The following is a 20,192-nucleotide window of genomic DNA, read 5'->3' as shown; positions in this document are numbered from 1 at the left end:
AACGCTTTACGGTCATAAACTGCTTCCTTCGCTTTTGAAAATTGTTTAACTTGCCTGACTTCCAGCTAGGTAAGGCCAGGGGACATGTGGAGTTGGCCACACCCCTAGTTATGCTAGAAACAGTCAAATCTTACCAGAACATAACTTACCAGGTTTTACACTAAAGTTAAAATTGCTAAGAATCGGGTCAGGTACGGTGGCTCACATCTGTAATCCCAGCACTTTGGGAGGCCGAGGTGGGCGACTCCTGAGGTCAACAGTTTGAGACCAGCCTGGCCAAAGTGGTGAAACCCCATCTCTACTGAAATACAAAAATTAGCTGGGCGTAGTGGCGGGCTCCTGTAACCCCAGCTACTCGGGAGGCTGAGGCAGGGGAATTGTTTGAACCCCGGAGGCAGAGATTGTAGCGAGCCAAGATTGTGCCATTGTACTCCAGCCTGGGCCACAGGGCAAGGCTCTGTCTCAAAAAAAAAAAAAAAAAAAAATTGCTAAGAGTCATCATTGTAACATGCAATAAGACTACCAGAAACAGGTCAGGCACAATGGTTCATGCCTGTAATCCCCCAACACTTTGAGAGACCAAGGAGGGCGGATTACTTGAGGTCAGGAGTTCGAAATCAGCCTGGCCAACATAGTGAAACCCCATCTCAGCTAAAAATATAAGTTAGCCAGGGGTGGTGGTGGGCACCTGTAATCCCAGCTACTTGGGAGGCTGAGACACTAGAAACACTTGAACTGGGAGCAGAGGTTGCAGTGAGCCAAGATCACGCCATTACACTCCAGCCTGGGGCAACAGAATCAGGCTCCATCTAAAAGAAAAAAAAAAAAAACCCGTCTCTACTGAAAAATACGAAAAACTAGCCGGGCAAGGTGGCAGGTGCCTGTAGTCCCTGCTACTTGGGAGGCTGAGGCAAGAGAATGGCGTAAACCCGGGAGGCGGAGCTTGCAGCGAGCCGAGATCGCGCCTCTGCACTCCAGCCTGGGTGACAGAGCAAGACTCTGTCTCAAAAAAAAAAAAAAAAAAAAGACTACTAAAAATGTTTTACATGCAAGCTGTGTAAAAATAGTAGAAAAAAAATTTTTTTTCTTTTTGGTAAAAGGTTATAAAAGGTTTTTGCTTCTTTAAAATTTCTAGGCCAGGCGCAGGGGCTTACACCTATAATCCCAACATTTTGGGAGGCCAAGGCAGGCAGATCACCTGAGGTCAGGAGTTCGAGACCAGCCTGGTCAGTGTGGCCAAACCCTATCTACGAAAACATACAAAAAATAGCTGGGTGTGGTGGCATGCACCTGTAATCGCAGCTACTCAGGAGGCTGAGGCAGGAGAATTGTTTAAAACTGGGTGGCAGAGGTTGCAGTGAGCCGAGATCACACCACTGTACTGTAGCCTGGGTAACAGGGCAAGACTCTGTCTCAAAAAAAAATAAATAAAATAAAATTTCTGAGTCATCATTTTGGCAAAATATATAATGTATGGTAATCTGGAATTCCAAAATCAAACTTCAGTTTCAAAATTGTCTTTCCAAATGCCTGACTTTCTGGATGGATCAGAGGATCCCTGAAAACATCCAGAAAAGAGGTAAACAGGATTATTTGACATGTTTAGGTACATGGGATTGCCAAAACGATGTTCAATCTTCTTTAGGTTATATTTTTGTTAATAATACTATGTTCCAAAATTGTATGGGATTTCTAAAATTCTAATGTCTAAGTATATGCTATCAACTATAATTATTATGTTAAGTTATTGTAAATCACAGAAATAACCAAATCAAACCAGTTGATACTAAAATTGTTTAAAATAGTTTATAACTAATACTTGGTGCCATATTACTGGGAAGACAATTAAAGCTTCACGCACATTTGGTCACCTGGTGCACCATTTAAACATTTTATAAAGTGGTTTCATTCCACTGCTATCTGGTTGTATAAAGCTTTCCCATGCAAGAGGGCTGATGTTGTAACAGTAGATTTCTATGCTACAGTGTATTTTCACCAGGTAAAAAAAGCTTTTTATCATTTGAATCTTCTGAGAACATTAGAGAAAGACTGTCCTTCCCATCCACACTACAACAAAACTTTGGGACCTTGGGCTTTGGGTTCATGGTCTTGCAACTGAGAGGGGTCCCTCCACGCTTTTGGAACTGCATCAGTTGGCACCTTTGAGATAAAGCCAACCAGGGAAATTTCTCCCAAGAAGATGGCATCCTTGATGTGAACAGCTTTTCCAAGTTCACAGATTAAGACTTCTACTATCATGAAACTCTTATCTTTGAATATTTTTTTCTTGCCTACATCTCTACGAACAATAGAAGTGGAAAAGGGGTCCGTTATGTGCATTTATGGGGTATACTTTTATTTATGAAGGCGTCTGCAGCCAGCCTTCTACCTGGATAACCTTATACTTTGACAGATAACAAATGAAGGCCCAATGTAGGTAAGAAACCTTAATGGTACATACATTGCCACATAATCAGTCAAAAACAAAACACTGGTTCACTCCTCTTAACCCACATCATGGGTTAAAGAGAACATTGCCAGGAGGCCTTCACTCTTCTAGAAAGGCATCAGTTAGGGCCGGGCGCGGTGGCTCAAGCCTGTAATCCCAGCACTTTGGGAGGCCGAGACGGGCGGATCACGAGGTCAGGAGATCGAGACCATCCTGGCTAACACGGTGAAACCCCATCTCTACTAAAAAAAAAAAAATACAAAAAACTAGCTGGGCGAAGTGGCGGGCGCCTGTGGTCCCAGCTACTCGGGAGGCTGAGGCAGGAGAATGGCGTAAACCCGGGAGGCGGAGCTTGCAGTGAGCTGAGATCCGGCCACTGCACTCCAGCCTGGGCGACAGAGCCAGACTCAGTCTCAAAAAAAAAAAAAAAAAAAAAAAAAAAAAAAAAGAAAGGCATCAGTTATTTGGCTCTTTTTCCATGGTTTAAAGTGAAAGAAGCAATGATTAGAAATGTATCCCGAAGGCTCTATAGCACATTCTACTTTAAAAGCTATATCACACAACAGACTTTAAATTCTCTTGTGAAAGTTACACTAAATAATAGAATTGGCTAAACAGAGAAGTATCTGTGCAGCTGCTGGCACCTGAGGCTTATGGAGAAATACAGATTGCATATTATAAAAATTCAATTGCAGGGGATTAATGAAAAGACCACTTAATCAGCTGGGCGCAGTGGCTCACGCCTGCAATCACAACACTTTGAGAGGCTGAGGCAGGTTGATCACCTGAGGTCAGGAGTTCGAGACCAGCCTGGCCAACATAGTGAAACCTCATCTCTACTGAAAAGACAAAAATTAGCTGGCCGTGATGGTGGGCACCTGTAATCCCAGCTACTCATGAGGCTGAGGCAGGAGAATCGCTTGAATCTGGGAGGTGGAGATTGCAGTGAGCCGAGATTGTGCCGTGGCACTCCAGCCTGGGTGACAGAGCGAGACTCCATCTCTTTAAAAACAAAAAAAAACCATTTGGTCAAGCAAGTAGACTCTTCACCCAGGTCATTCTTTAATCTATGTAATTTTAGGTGGTTTGGTATGGGGACCCGGGTAAGGATCATACTCTGAACTCTTGGTATTATCCTCCCAACAGTCATAATAATCGTCTCCCTGATGTGCTGTATTGTCTGAAAGGTTTTAAATGCTTGCATGCAGCCATCTCTAGAATGTCATATTATCTCTCTTCAACTGGAATGACAAGAGCTGAAGGAAATGTGCAACCATGAGGACTTAACCTATAAATGATGTGCTGAGACTGGAAACGAAAATGACGGTAACTGAGAGTGGTCCTACAGCCCTAAGTTTTGGTCATACTCTCACCTAAGTGAGAATCTGAACAAAAAGGGGGAATTTTTTCAACAAAATCCTGGGAGGCCATTGTTTTGGACTAAGCTCATCCACTGGGCCCCAACAGACCAAACCAAACCAAAACGGGGTTGTTTGTGCTAAGACTTTAAGGAAACACATGGGTTCTAGAACAGACAAGGTTTTGTTTTTTCTTCTGCAAATCTCTGTAACAAACATTTCTGATAGTATAGGCATCTACCTCTGAAGTTCCCATTAAATCTTTTAACCAAATTCATTCCCTCTCACCTAGAGACCATCAAGCTTCAGATGACCATGCAACAAAGGTTCCAGCCAATTCTAAGTGAAGCCACCACCCCTGGCCATCAAGAAGCTACCCTGCTGGCAGGGCACAGGGGCTCACGCATGTAATCCCAGCACTCTAGGAGGCTGAGGTGAGTGGATCACTTGAGGTCAGGAGTTCAAGACCAGCCTGACCAACATGGTGAAACCCCATCACTACCAAAAACACAAAAATTAGCCAGGCATGGTGGTGGGTTACCTGTAATCCCAGCTACTTGTGAGGCTGAGGCAGGAGAATCGCTTGAACTTGGGAGGCGGAGGTTGCAGTGAGCCACGATCATGCTATTGCAGTCCAGCCTGGGCAACAAGAGCGAAAACTCCATCTCAAAAAAAAAAAAAAAAAAAAGCTACCCTACCTTCACTAGATAGAGCAGGGCGAGAGTTCTGTGGTCCCCAATAGGTAGGGACTAGGCCACAAGGCAGCATGAAGTAGTTATAGAAAAATAACATTGGTCCCTCTGCCTCCCATAAAGATTTATGGGGGGGCTGGCCGGGCACGGTGGCTCAAGCCTGTAATCCCAGCACTTTGGGAGGCCGAGGCGGGCGGATCACAAGGTCAGGAGATCGAGACCACAGTGAAACCCCGTCTCTACTAAAAATACAAAAAATTAGCCGGGCGCGGTGGCGGGCGCCTGTAGTCCCAGCTACTCAGGAGGCTGAGGCAGGAGAATGGCGGGAACCCGGGAGGCGGAGCTTGCAGTGAGCCGAGATCGCGCCACTGCACTCCAGCCTGGGCAACAGCGTGAGACTCCGTCTCAAAAAAAAAAAAAAAAAAAAAAAAAAAAAAGATTTATGGGAATCACATCTCTCAGTGGGGAGATGAGGCAGAAAAATAGTGTCTGGAGGCAGAGAGAACATAAGGCCGATTCACACTTCAGCCATGACAGGAAATATCCTCTCCATAGGGTGTATGCCAAGTAAATGACTTTGTAACTTTACTTCATCCTCTCCATTTACATAGCGCATACCCCAAGCAACCAATGGAATCCTCTAGAGGGTATTTAAACTCGCCAGAATTCTGTTACCCGGGCCTTTGAGCCCCTGTGTTCAGGCCCGCTCCCACACTATGGAGTGTACTTTCATTCTCAATAAAACCCTTCATTCCTTCCTTGCTTTGTTTGTGCGTTTTGACCAATTCTTTGTTCAAGACACCAAGAACCGGGATACCCTCCACCATTAACACCAAGAATATGAGACCAGCCTGGGCAACATGGTAAAACCCCATCTCTTTTACAAAAAAATACAAAAATTAGCTGGGCGTGGTGGCACACACCTGTAGTCCCAGCTACTCTGGAGACGGAGGTGGGAGGATCACTTGAGCCTGGGAGGTTGAGGCTACTGTGAGCTGAAATCACACGGCTATATTCCAGCCTGGACGACAGAGTGAGACTCTATCTAAAAAGTTTTTAAAAAAATAATAAATTAGCTATACAGGGACACAGTAAGTGAACAAGCAGATAACAGGACAGTGAGGAACTTCTAATAATCAAAAAATGTGGGCCGGGTGTGGTGGTTCACACCTGTAATCCCAGCATTTTGGGAAGCCAAGGTGGGAGGATCACTTGAGGTCAAGAGTTCAAGACCAGCCTGGGCAACAACAGTGAAGCCGTCTTTACAAAAAAAAAAAAGAAAACAATTAGCCAGGCATGGTGATGTATGCCTGTAGTCCCAGATACTCAGGAGGATGAGGCAGGAGTATTGCTTGAGCCTAGAAAGCCCAGGTTGCTGTGAGTCAAGATCACACCAGTGCACTCTAGCCTGGATGACTGAGTGAGACCCTGTCTCAAAGAAAAAAAAATTTTTTTTTAATTTCTCGATCACCTGACCTTGTGATCCACCCACCTCGGCCTCCCAAAGTGCTGGGATTACAGGCGTGAGCCACTGCACCTGGCCCCTCTTTTTTTTTTCTTCTTTTTTTTTTGTTTTTTTTTTGAGACAGTGTCTTGCTCTGTCAACCAGGCTGGAGTGCAATGGCACGATCTTGGCTCACTGCAAACTCCACCTCCCAGGTTCAAGCAATTCCTCTGCTTCAGCCTCCCGAGCAGCTGGAATCACAGGCATGTGCCACCATGCCCAGCTAATTTTTTCTTTTTTTGTGTGGGAAACCAGCTCACGTTTAATTGTGACACTTTAAAATTGTACAAGTATTTTGATATCTGCCCCCCACATTTAGTCTTAAAATGACAGGAAAACAACCAATTACAGGTTTAATACATTTATCTCTTCAGTTCCTATTTGCAGCACCCAATATTCCTTTGAAATATGAAACAGACCTGGCAGTAGCCAACAGTAAATTTCTGCCCACCGCCTCCCACCCCCAACGGAGTTGAAAAGTTCAGGTTTAGTGTTGTTGCAGTGGCACTTGTCCATAATTGGTACCTCCCCATAGTTGGGGGACGTTAAATGTACCAGTGAAAATAGCTTTTTCCCCTTCAAGGGGAAGAAAGAAAATCACTCCTCAAAACCCAGCAGAACTGGCTGTGAGGTCTTTCCTCCTATCTCATTTCTTCAGGGTTTTTTTTTTCCAGTGGAGCAAGAGACCAAAACCTAACCTGAGTTACAAGAAACAAGACAGTAATGGCTATAAAGGGAGTGACCAGGAGCAATCGGAACACTCCTTTACCTCCCATATCCAACGTATGTGCTTCACAGAAAAAATAATAATAACAACAAATCCACAAAATACAACAGCTAGAATTACAAAATCCATTCATCCAAGGGTGGTGGAAGGCAGGATGGAAAGGTGGAAGGGTAAATGGCACAGGGAGAAAAACAAAGTATTCAAATCAGTCCAGGCACGAGGACTGGCAAATGCTAGAAAATAGCTGCAGAAAAACTTGTGGTCCTTTCAGACTCACGGTGATGTTAAAAATCCACACACTGGTGTCAGGGAACATTCTGCCTTACGTGTACCAGAGACAAACATTTCAGTTCCTCAGAGAGAAGGGAGTATGCAGAGGGCCCTTGGCAGAGTGGGTCCTGCCTTCCCTGGCAGGGGGAGGTGAACAGGGAAAAGAGCTGCCACAGCTTTCTTCCAATCCCACCCATTCCATTTGGATGGCAGGCAACTCAGTGGCCTACAGCAGCCTTCAGTTTGGCAGGTGACAGATGCGGTGAAGGGAACTTCTCTGCAGAAGTGGAGCTGCTCGGGGCCGATGCAGACAGACTGTCTTGTGGAAGAGTCTGTTGCTTAAGAAGACCACCAAGGAGAAGAGGCGCAACTGGAAGAGATATGCTTTGCCAGGGGTCTTTGCTTCATTGGCGCTGATAATGAATAAAGGAAAGAGGATAGAGAAAAGGCAGCCACTGATAATATATGAGGACTGCACTGCTGTGAGAAAAGCCAAGGGCAAACCAAACCCAAAGTAGTAAAGCCAATTCCTTTCTATGTTAGGCAACCGCTGGTGCATTTCAGTTCCTTTATTGAACCAACGATATTCCAAGCAGTACAGTGAGTAGAGAAGGGACATATGCAGGAGACTACTAACCAGCTGACTGACAAGATGGATGGGAAAGAGACTCACAAACATTCCCTGAATGAGGAAAAGAGCCTGCAGCAAAAGGCTGAAGAGCACGTCAGCAATTATTTTGCTGACACTAGGGAATGGGTGAGGCTTCCTCCCTGATACCTCAAATGCCAGATCAGCTATATCCTGAAACCAAATGGCATTCGCCACTTTGCTAAGCACAAACAAGGGGAGCACCGAAAGAGCACTGAAAATTGACGTGAGGAAGAATTCCAGCCACGACCAAACATCTCCATGTAGTGATGGGTCATCGATAATTCGGGCTGTTACTGACTGAAGCACAGGAATAAATACTCGATAAAACAAGAGGAGACTGAACCAGAACACTCCACCATTCCAAGCACAACACTGGAAAATTCTACTAACAATACGTGGCTCACTCTGTTGCTTCTGTTCTATACTCTGGGCTCTTCTCTGTGCCAAGACACTACTTGCCCTTCTTCGAGGCTGCTCCTCTCTCTTTTGCTGGATTCGAGCATCTAGCTTTGAGATGGTACAAATACCCCAGATGGCGTCTTTGATTCCTCTGGCAAGGTCCTGGAGAAAGGTTTTGACACTGTCAGCCATCTCTTCACCACCAAACTATCAACTACACAGAGGAGAGAGAAGTGTCCCCAAATCTCTCATCATGAAGGATCCGCGGCTCCGGCCCGGCCCCTCACCCGCCGCGGCTGGCTCTGTCGGGGGCGCTTCCAGGGCCGGGGCCACTGTGCCCGCACTGGGCATGCCCGGGCTGCATGGGGCTAATTTTTATATTTTTAGTAGAAACGGGGTTTCACCATGTTGGCCAGGCTGGTCTTGAACTCCTGGCCTCAGGTGATCCACCCACCTCAGTCTCCCAAAGGGCTGGGATTATAGGCGTGAGCCACCACACCCGGCCTAGGCATTGGTTTTATTATGACATTCAGAAGTGCTCTCACAAAGCTAAACATATATATAACAAAGTATACTGGCTATAATTTGCTATCTGGTATAGATTTCTCAATCCATCTCATTCTGTAACAAGCCTCTCAAAATTTAAAGTATCCTTGACACACTGAATTTTAAGAAATGGGTAGTAGAAACAGTACAGCACTAGAGGAGACCCAGGTTTGAGTCATAACTCTGCCATCTGTTTGTGTCAAAAGCTCTCTGAACATTAGTCTCCTTATCAATAAAATGTGGACATACATCACCTATCTTTCAGGATTGTGAGAATTCAGAATCAAACCTATTCTGCAAGAGAAGGCAATGTAATCCTTATTAAAACTGTTATTTGAGGGTTTGAGCATTTAACATCATGACTTAGACCTATGTTTGCCCAAGTTCATCCTGCTACTAATTTGTTATTAATTTATAGTGTAATCCTGGGATGTCACAACTTCTCTGGACCTGAGTTTCTTCATAAAATGAGGTCCTTTCTTTCATTAACATGGGATCCCACTTGTCTGAAGAGGACATTTAGGTACCACCTGTCAATCATCCATAAGGCAATCTTCTGTTTCACATGTACACAAAGAAAAAATGTAAAAATTCATCAGTTTTATGCAATACACATATATTGGAAGATAATATACAAAGTACTAGAGTAATCTTTCTATTTACCGAACTCTTCTTGCTGTTTGTATAAGTGCCAGTAGCTATATACAAATTACTCAGGTCTATATTCTAGAGGGGGTTCCATGACTCAAGCAATAGAGAACAAAGTGCAATGTAGAATACAACCTCAAAAACTAAAAAATGGGCTGTTCTGTTTTGTGTTTATGACTTGTCTGTAAACACTGACTTAGTGTTTGACAGAGCACCTCTACTGAGCCTTTGCTTCCAGCTATAGTGCATCACTTGATAAAGCAGGTGCTTCATGAACCATCCCAGAACTGAGCAAATAATGTGCCAGGATACTGTGCAGGTGCTGAAGACAAATGTTTGTTCAAGGGCTAAATGAACAATCAGAGGTTCTTTATAACCTGGGCATAACATAAATATTTTATGGGTTCCATGGACATAAAAGCAAGTAGATGTGAAGCCATATATAGAATCTATATGTTGTTTTCTCTTCTTTAAGAGGAATCTCCTAAACATAAGCTAAGTTTCCAGCAAGCTAGGAAAGAAATAAAGATTTTTTTTTTTTTTTGGCCCATAAAAAGGCCATTATCAGCAACTTAAAAAAAAAAAAAAAAAGTCCTGTAATAAAGAGAGGAAATGCTTTACATATAAATACAGTACATTAGAAACAAAACCATAGCAACTAACATTTCCTGTTCCAATCAGTAACTCTAAACTATCATCACCCACCTTAGTAATCTAATCACAAGACTTTGGAAAAATTAAAGGTAGTTTCTCATTGGGAAAAGGTCATAGACATTTGTTCCAGTGGGTATGACTTATACATCTTCACTACTCTAAATAATTTTAATGATTTAAGTCTGATTACACTAGTCACATTAAAAAGCAAAGCTAAAACATTTAAAGCAATCCAATCCTATATTAATCAAATTTCGTTTGTAAAATCAATTCTAGGCCGGGCACGGTGGCTCACGCCTGTAATCCCAGCGCTTTGGGAAGTCAAGGCGGGCGGATCATGAGGTCAGGAGATGTAGACCATCCTGGCTAACATGGTGAAACCCCATCTCTACTAAAAATACAAAAAATTAGCCGGCCATGGTGGCAGGCGCCTGTAGTCCCAGCTACTCGGGAGGCTGAGGCAGGAGAATGGCGTGAACCCGGGAGGCGGAGCTTGCAGTGAGATCGCGCCACTGCACTCCAGCCTGGGTGACAGAATGAGACTCCATTAAAAAAAAAAAAAAAAATCAATTCTAGAATGTTATTTAACCTTAGAAATACTCAAAAGTTGTGATAAATCTAAGAAATCATCTTAATGAAAAGAGAAAACAAAGCATTTGTCGAAGTATTATCACATGCTGTTTACTGAAAAGCAATCAAAGCCCTAAGTGAAAGCAGCTGCAGGCTACTGAATGAGGCCCCAAACAGGAAATCTTCCTTATTACTGTAGTTTTCTTTTCCCTTGACCTTAAAAAACTGCAGATCATCACCAACAGAAATGTAAAGAAAGTGGTGGCTCACACCTGTAATTCCATCCCAGCACTTTGGGAGGCCAGGGCGGGCATTATCACCTGAGATCAGGAGTTCGAGACTAGCCTGTCCAACATGGTGAAACCCCATCTCTACTAAAACTACAAAAATTAGCCTGACACGGTGGTGCACACCTGTAATCCCAGCTACTCGGGAGGCTGAGGCATGAGAATCACTTGAACCCAGGAGGTGGAGTTTGCAGTGAGCCGAGATCATGCAACTGCACTGGAGACTAGGCAACAGAGTGAGACTCCATCCCCCACAAAAAAAAAGAAAGTTAATTTTTCCTAGATATATTGACTATCCCTTGGTACTTTTCTAGTTTCCTTACATTGAAGCAAGTGGAAAATATTATACTGTCACAATTATTATACTGTCACATTCCTCTGTATGTTAACCAATTTGATATTCATGGGTCATGTTAAAGGATAGCACATCACCATCAGAAGTTAGTGTTTAGCAAGCAAAATCCATTCTCTAAGCTTTCTATAGTGTGCTGATTATACAAACCTAAGTATGAAAACCGTTTTTAGAAACTACAACTTGATGACAAGCTCTTTTAAAACTAAACAAACAACAAAGCATGCTGCTGAAATCAGTAATGATTACAAACTGAATATTTTTCACTATGGACTAAAATCCTGGAAATGGTTTGTAGCTCTAATCCCAGAAGACACTGAGGCTATGGTGTCTCTGGCACACATTTATTGATTTGAGCTTCTATTACCCTTAGGAAGATTTGAAGTCCCATTGTTATGGGAAAAAAAATTCTCAGTCTGCTCTGAAATATAATCTGTTCTGCTACAGCACATGTTTCTGTAACATCAGATAATTCACATATGACTAGTAGAGTATACGAGCTGTATTCCTTCATATGGGATATTTCATCAGTTAGGGGAGCAGGTTAGTGGGAAAATAATTAGGTGACGCTTGAAAACAAGGGTTTGAGCTGTGCAGGTCTACTTATACTTATACATGGATTTTCTTCTGCCTCTGCCACCCCTGAAACAGCAAGACCCCCTCCTCCTCCTCATGATTTTCTTTCCTCTAGCTTACGTTACTGTAAGAATACAATATATAATACATATAACATACAAAATATGTGTTAATCGACTGTTAATGTTATCAGTAAGGCTCTGGTCAAAAGTAGATTATTAGCAAAGTTTCTGGGGAGTCAAAAGTTATACACAGATTTTCAACTGCCTGTGGGGTGAGGATGAGGGCCTGGGGGCAGCACTCCTAACCCCCAAGTGGATCAAGGGTCAACTGTATCACCTCAAGCAGGAAACATCTCTCAACTCAGCTATACAGACAGAAGTCCTTTTAACTATTTTAAGAAAATCAGAAATTCACGTTTGCACCCAGTCTCCCTCTTCAGAGAAAGGCACCTCCAGGGTAGCACAGCTCTCAGCTAGCGTGGCAGGTGGCACTGCCCCTACACTGCCTCAATGGCAGCCCACACTATCTGCATTACATCAGCACCTACTGCTGACATTTCCATTCAACTTTGTCCATGCTTTGGTCATGTCCCCTCAGGCAGCTTCCAGTGAAGCTGAGCTGCCTGCCTGTCTGGGATATCCAAGTTATTCCCTCAAGATGCCAAGTATTGTGTTTGTTAGTGCTTGCATACTAACTAAATTGCATACATTTTGAGTGGTCTGCCTCAATACTATTTTCCCATAAACCCAATTATTTTGCAATTTTTCAGAAGCATATATAATACATGCTGACCAAAATCCTTGTATTAGTAAAACTTCTATTTCTCATAACTATTGATCATAAATACTATCTTTCTACCATTCCATAACTACTATTTTTTCAACATGCCAATTTATAAAAAGTGTATATCCTCTATCAAGTACATCTTCTGGAACACATAGCTTAAATTATTTATTTATTTTTTTGTTTGTTTGAGACGGAGTCTCGCTTTGAGGCCCAGGCTGGAGTGCAGTGGCGAGATCTCGGCTCACTGCAAACTCCGCCTCCCAGGTTCACGCCATTCTCCTGCCTCAGCCTCCCGAGTAGCTGGAAATACAGGCGCCCGCCAATACGCCTGGCTAATTGTTTGTATTTTTTAGTAGAGACGGGGTTTCACCGTGTTAGCCAGGATGGTCTCGATCTCCTGACCTCATGATCCACCCGTCTCGGCCTCCCAAAGTGCTGGGATTACAGGCTTGAGCCACCGCGCCCGGCCAGCTTAAATTATTAAATTTGAGCATTTGGGCTTTGTTCTTTAAAAAAAAAAAAAAAAAGAGGCCAGTTCCAATGGTTCACACCTATAATCCCGGCACTTTGGAAAGCTGAGGCAGGAGGACTGCTTGAGGCCAGGAGTTCAAGACTAACCTAGGCAACATAGTGAGACCCTGTCTCTACTAAAAATTTAAAAATTAGGAATGGTGGTGTGTGCCTGTAGTCCCCACTACTTGGGAAGCTGAGGCGGGAAGATCGCTTGAGCCCAGGAGTTCAAGGGTACAGTGAACTAAAGATTATGCCAGCCACTGAACTCCAGCCTGGGCAACAGAGCAAGACCCTGTTTTAGGGGGAAAAAAAAAACACCTATCTTAGCTCCTATGTACCATAAATGTTACAACACTCATAGTCTGGAGGAATCATAAAGTCTTTTAAGAAAATGGAGACAGGGCCTATAGTGATCACTACTCACAAATCACTAGAATCACATGCTGAAACACTGCTGCGGAATATCAATGTGTGGCTTCCACTGCCATTAACCCAACCATGATGTTCTCTGCCTGTCCTGGTATAGACCATTTAGTTCTTGTTAAGCACAGGTTTCATTATTTTCTACCTTTACCAACCAAAAACTACTAAAGAAAAAGTCAATATTCTAAGGAGTACAGTTAAGAGATATCCTAACATTCTCACTGAATCAGCCAAATATAAAGGCTAACATGTAAAACAGGCTAGAGCAGTTTTCTTCAAACTAAAGCAGTGGGGCCCTGGAGGTAACAAGACAACTTTTCAGGAGGTTAGGATAGTTTAAGGAGAAACCAATTAAAGGTGGTCTGCTTCCACTGTACTCCCAGAGCTTGATCTGTCTGAGAATTCTTGTGGTTTGCTGGTTGTCCTTCCCATTCTCCCTTATAAATGTATTTACTTCTCCCACATTACTTCCTAATCTTACAATTGTGCATTTCCCAGCCAGGTACAGGGGCTCATGCCTGTAATCCCAGAACTTTGGGGGACCAAGATGGGTGGGTCACTTGAGGTCAGGAGTTCAAGACCAGGCTGGCCAACATAGTGAAACTCCATCTCTACTAAAAATACAAAAATTAGCCAGGTATGGTGGTGGGCACCTGTAATCCCAGCTACTCGGGAGGCTGAGGCAGAATTGCTTGAACCCAGGGGGCCAAGGCTACAGTGAGCCAAGATTGTACCACTGTACTCCAGTCTAGGTGACAGATCAAGACTCCATCTTGAGAAAAAAAAAAAAAATGGGAGCCAGCACGGTGGCTCACGCCTGTAATCCCAGCACTTTGGGAGGCCAAGGCGGGCAGATCATGAGGTCGGGAGTTCGAGACCAGCCTGGCTAATATGGTGAAACTCCGTCTCTCCTAAATATACAAAAAATCAGCAGGGTATGGTGGCAGGCACCTGTAATCCCAGCTACTGGGGAGGCTGATGCAGGAGAATCACTTGAAACCAGAAGGCAGAGGTTGCAATGAGATGAGATCGCTCCACTGCACTCCAGCCTGAGCAAAAGAGCGAAACTCTGTCTCAAAAAAAAAGAGTATATTTTTTATACATTCACAGAATATCTCAGGAGAGATGCACAGGAAACTGCTGACACTGGTTGTCACAGGGTGGCTCGGGCAGGGGTGGAAGGAAGACTGTCACCAACTACCTTTTTGTGTCTTTTGTGTTTCAACCATAAGAATGTATAATCTATTTTATCTACGACTTAAAAATTCATATTTTCCAAACTCCCAAATACTTTAATTAGTATATTGAGATGCAAAAAAAGTCCTTTTTGGCCAGGAGTGGTGGCTCACGTCTGTAATCCCAGTACTTTGGGAAGCCGAAGCGGGGAGGATCCTGTGAGAATTAAAAAATGCTAAGTTGTAAGCATCTGAGGATATAGCAAAAATCTAAGAAAATAATTTAGTTGCTACTGAAAATAACATATAACTTAAAATTTGTAATGCTCTTTTTTCATTACCATTCAAAGACTACCCTCAAACCAAAACACTGACGTTTGCCTCTACCACTGCCTCCTCTCACAGACCTTCACCTATTCCAAACCCCATAACCAGAGTTAACCTTTAAAAACTTAAATAAAAGGGGCCAGGTGCCATGGCTCACGCCTGTAATCCCAGTACTTTGGGAGGCCGAGGTGGGCGGATCACCTGAGGTCGGGAGTTCAAGACCAGCCTGACCAACATGGCGAAACCCTGTCTCTACTAAAAATACAAAATTAGCCGGCTGTAGTGGTACATGCCTGTAATCCTAGCTACTTGGGAGGCTGAGGCAGGTGACTCACTTGAACCTGGGAAGTGGAAGTTCTGGTGAACCGAGTTCGCACCATTGCACTCCAGTCTGGGCAACAAGAGTGAAACTCCGTCTCAAAAAAAAAAAAAAAAAAACTTAAATAAAGGTAAATTGGATCACTCCTCACTCAAGGTCTGTTCTTACTCTGGCCCTTACAGGCCCTCCATTGACTCTCTGGCCTCACTACCCACCACTTTGGTCCAGGCTCACTCTGCTCCAGCCACACCTGCCTCAGTGACCCTCCTCACATATGCCAGGCAGGCTCCTGACTCAGGGACTTTGCACTGACTGTTCCAGCTCTGCTCTTCCCCCACATTAACTCCTTTACCACCTTTATATTTTGCTCAAATACCCCTCCCTCCTCCATGAAGCCTCTCCTGATATTCTCTTTAAAAACCAGCAACTCTACTGGGCGCAGAGGCTCATGCATATAATCCCAGCACTTTGGGAGGCCAAAGCAGGCAGATCACCTGAGGTCAGAAGTTCAAGACCAGTCTGGTCAACATGGCGAAACCCCATCTCTACTAAAAACACAAAAATTAGCCGGGCATGGTGGTAGATGCCTGTAATCCCAGCTACTTGGGAGGCTGAGGCAGGAGAATCACTTGAACCTGGGAGGCAGAGGTTGCAGTGAGCCAAGATCGTGCCACTGCACTCCAGCCTGGGTGACAGAGTGAGACCGCCTCAAAAAACAAAAAAACAAAAACAAAAACCAACAACTCCATCACACCCCCACATTTCTGACACCCCGGGCCATGATCTACTTTTCTATTACTTCGTTACTATGAAAGTTCCATGAGGGCAGGAATCTTTGTCTCTTCTGCTCACTGATGTATCACAAGCACCAAAGCCAGCATCTGGTACAAGGAATGCACACAGTATTTGTTGAATTAATGGATGGCCCCAGCCTACTTTTTCAACTTTATTTCCCACCTATTCTTCCCAAAAGAATGCCTGCTGCAGCCAGTCTGACTGGAGTACTCACCATCCCAGTACGCCTCTGTACCCTGGTCTGTACCTTCTTACCCATGTTGTGGGAAGAGAAACAAACCCACTCAAATGCCTCCCTGAAAGTTCTCTGAGCACTCCCAATCCATCATGCTCTTCCTGCCCTACATCCCAAAGCACCTGCTGCCCGGCTCCCTCAGCTGAAATAACACCAGAAGGCTCTATCTGATAACATGTGTAAATTCTTATTTTTCCTGAAACTACTCCCTAGTTTCCCTAAAGGAAGAAATGAAATCCATCTTCTTGGAAACTCAGACAGAACTCAGGACAATACATTAAAAGTGAAAAAAAAAAAATGCTTTTAGGTTCTATTTTTTTCCATCCAAAATGAAAATAGCTTGGAATCCCAGGGAGGAAAAAAAGTGTATATACATATATATGTATATATACACACACACACACACATATATATATATATTTTTTTTTGAGACGGAGTCTCCCTCTGTTGCCCAGGCTGGAGTGCAGTGGCGCGATCTCAGCTCACCGCAAGCTTCGCCTCCCGGGTTCATGCCATTCTCCTGCCTCAGCCTCCCAAGTAGCTGGAACTACAGGCACCCACCACCACACCCAGCTAATTTTTTTGTATTTTTAGTAGAGACGGGGTTTCACCGTGTTAGCCAGGATAGTCTCAATCTCTTGACCTCGTGATCCACCCGCCTCGGCCTCCCAAAGTGCTGGGATTACAGGCGTGAGCCACCGCACCTGGCCCCAAAAATGTATATTTTTTTATCTTTTTTTTTTTTTTTTTTAGAGACAGGTCTTGCTATGTTTAGTCTGGTCTCAAACTCCTAGGCTCAAGTGATCCTCCCACCTCAGCCAACAAAGTAGCTGGTATTACGGGTGCAAGCCACTGTACTCAGCACTTATTATTTTTTTAATTCACACATAATAAGTAATTGTACCTATTGGCTGGACATGGTGGCTCATGCCTGTAATTCCAGAACTTTGGAAGGCCAAGGCAGGAGGATCATTTAAGGCCAGGAGTTCAAGATCAGCCTGGCCAACATGGCGAAACCCCATCTCTACTAAAAATACAAAAATTAGCCAGGTATGGTGGCAGGCGCCTGTAATCCCAGCTACTTGGGAGGATGTGGCAGAATTGCTTGAACCTGGGAGAGCATGCCACTGTACTCCAGCCTGGGTGACAAGAGTGAAACTCCATCTAAAAAAAAAAATTATTATTATTATTATACCTATTTACGGAGTATAGTGTGATATTTTGATACATGTATACAGTGCATAATGTTCAAATCAAGGTAATTAGCATATCTATCACCTCAAATATTTATCTTTATTTGTGTTGGGAACATTCAACATCTGCACTCCTAGCTATTTGAAAATATACAATAAATTATTAATTAGAGTCACCCTACAGTACTAGAACTTACTCCTCTTATCTAGCTGTAATTTCGTATTTGTTAACCAACCTCTGGCTACCCCCTTCCCAACAAAATGGGAAGCGGACTTCCCTTACCCTTCCCAACAAAAATGTATATTCTTATGGTTCACTTGCCTACTTTATTAAATTTTAAAATGTCAGTGAAAAAAAGTATTACTGGATTTTAACCAGTGAAAGTATTCAAAAGGTATGAGCACCTGCCTTCATCTTCTCAAATCTTAGCTTGAAAGGCCCTTCATCATCTGACCTTTCCTGCTATTCACACCCCACTTCACTTGGCTCCGGCCAAACTGGCCTCTCTGCTAGTCCTGAAACATGCCTCAGGCCATTTGCACCTCCTGTGCCTTTTGCCTGGAATGCTCATTCCTCTAGAATTATCTCCCTCCTTAAATATTTCCAAATGTCCTCTCCTGGCCACTCTGGCTAAAACTGGGGAGCAGGGAATAAAAAAAAAAAAAACTCAGCTGGGCATGGTGGGTGGCTCACACTTGTCCTGGCACTCTGGGAGCCCAAGGCTGGCAGATCACTTGAGCCCAGTAGTTGGAGACCAGCCTGGACAACATAGCAAAACCTTGTTTCTACAAAAAAAAAAAAAAAAATTAGCCAGGTGTGGTGGCGCATGCCTGTATTCCCAGCTACTCAGGAGGCTGAGGTGGCAGAGAAGCTTGAGCCGAGATCATGCCACTGCACCCTAGACTGGGTGACAGAGCAAGACTCTGTCAAAAAAAGAAAGCAGGAAAGTAGAGGAAAGAAAGAAGGAAGAGAGGGAGGGAAGAGGAGAAAAAGAAAAATGTCCTTCTGCCTTACTTTCCATCCTGTTCTGCTTTATTTTTATCCATAACAGTTGTAACAATCTAATAATCTATATATTTCATTTCTTTATCTAGTGGCATTAGAAGAAAAAATTTATGTTTTATTACAGTTATAGCCCCAATTTCTAGAATAGTATCTGGCAAATAGAAGGTACATAATACTTGTGGAGTACAGAATTCAACAAACATACACATTTTACAAATGAGTAAACAGAGCAATGTAAATTTTGTTAACAGCTCCAAGGTAAGTCAAAGAAGTTCTCCCATGCTTTGGGAGGCCGAGGTGGGAGGATCACTTGAGGCCAAGAGTTTGAGACCGCCTGGGCAACATAGCAAGACCCTGTCTCTACTAAAAATTTAAAAAAAAAAAAAAATTAGCCCAGATATTCAGGAGGCTGAGGAAGAGGCTGAGGCGAGACGATCACTTGAGCCCAAGAGTTCAAGTTTACAGTGAGCTATGATTGCACCACAACACTCCAGCCTGGGTGACAGAGCAAGACCCTGTCTCTTAAAAAAATAAAATAATAAAGAAAAAAAGTTCACCTAATCCCTTTAAATTTAAGTTCTCTCTGAGAACTGCATTCTGTTCATCAGAAGCAGCCAAGCTCCAAAACCACTCTAAAAGTGGTTTAAAACCAGGTTTCTTGGCCGGGCGCGGTGGTTCGTGCCTGTAATCCCAGCACTTTGGGAAGTCAAGGCAGGTGGATCACCTGAGATCAGGAGTTCAAGACCAGGCTGGCCAACATGGTGAAACCTCGTCTCTACTAAAAATACAAAAATTAGCTGGGCATGGTGGCAGATGCCTGTAATCCTGGCTACTTGGGAGGCTGAGGCAGGAGTATCGATTGAGCCCGGGAGGCGGAGGCTGCAGTGAGCCGATACCGCGTTACTACACTCCAGCCTAGGCAACAGTGAGATTCCATCTCAAAACAAACAAACAAAAAAAAAATCAGGTCTCTTTTCCCACTCTCAAATACTTCCGCAATTGCTTTAAAATAACGAATCAGGCCGGGCACAGTGGCTCAAGCCTGTAATCCCAGCACTTTGGGAGGCCGAGACGGGTGGATCACGAGGTCAGGAGATCGAGACCATCCTGGCTAACATGGTGAAACCCCGTCTCTACTAAAAAATACAAAAAAAACTAGCCAGGCGAGGTGGCGGACGCCTGTATTTCCAGCTACTTGGGAGGCTGAGGCAGGAGAATGGCATAAATCCGGGAGGCGGAGCTTGCAGTGAGCTGAGATCCGGCCACTGCACTCCAGCCTGGGTAACAGAGCGAGACTCTGTCTCAAAAAAAAAAAATAAAGAAATAAATGAATAAATAAATAAATAATAAAAAATAAAATAAAATAAAATAACAAATCAGCTCGGTGCAATGGCTCACATCTGTAATCCCAGCACTTTAGGAGGCCGAGGTGGGTGAATCACCTGAGGTCAGGAGTTTGAGGCCAGCCTGGCCAACATGACAAACCCCATCTCTACTAAAAATACAAAGAATTAGCCAGGCGTGGTGGCGCATGCCTGTTATCCCAGCTACTTGGGAGGCTGAAGCAGGAGTAGCACTTGAACCCGGGAGGCGGAGGTTGCAGTGAGCCGAGATCGCACCATTGCACTCCAGCCTGGGCAACAAGTGCAAAACCCTGTCTCAAAAAATAAATAAATAAATAAAATAACAAATCAATATATAAACAAATGTTTTTTAAGCATTATTTGTGTGCC

The 20,192-nt window shown here is 43.8% G+C and overlaps 2 protein-coding genes across 2 annotated transcripts in view; both read right to left on the bottom strand.

The window, feature by feature from the left end:
• SPTSSA (serine palmitoyltransferase small subunit A) overlaps positions 1-20,192 on the bottom strand; it is a 41,460-nt gene that overhangs the window by 14,776 nt on the left and 6,492 nt on the right. The gene's annotated exons all lie outside the window — the stretch shown is intronic.
• Positions 4,940-8,381, bottom strand: LOC126959168 (etoposide-induced protein 2.4 homolog). Its single transcript, XM_050798116.1, is given in 2 exon segments — positions 4,940-7,307; positions 7,310-8,381. Coding segments are annotated over 2 exon segments (1,023 nt in total). The 5' UTR covers positions 8,244-8,381; the 3' UTR covers positions 4,940-7,218.

Source organism: Macaca thibetana, chromosome 7, assembly GCF_024542745.1.
Source record: "Macaca thibetana thibetana isolate TM-01 chromosome 7, ASM2454274v1, whole genome shotgun sequence".
NCBI classification, from domain to species: Eukaryota; Metazoa; Chordata; class Mammalia; order Primates; family Cercopithecidae; genus Macaca; species Macaca thibetana.
This window is presented reverse-complemented; position numbering and strand designations above follow the sequence as displayed.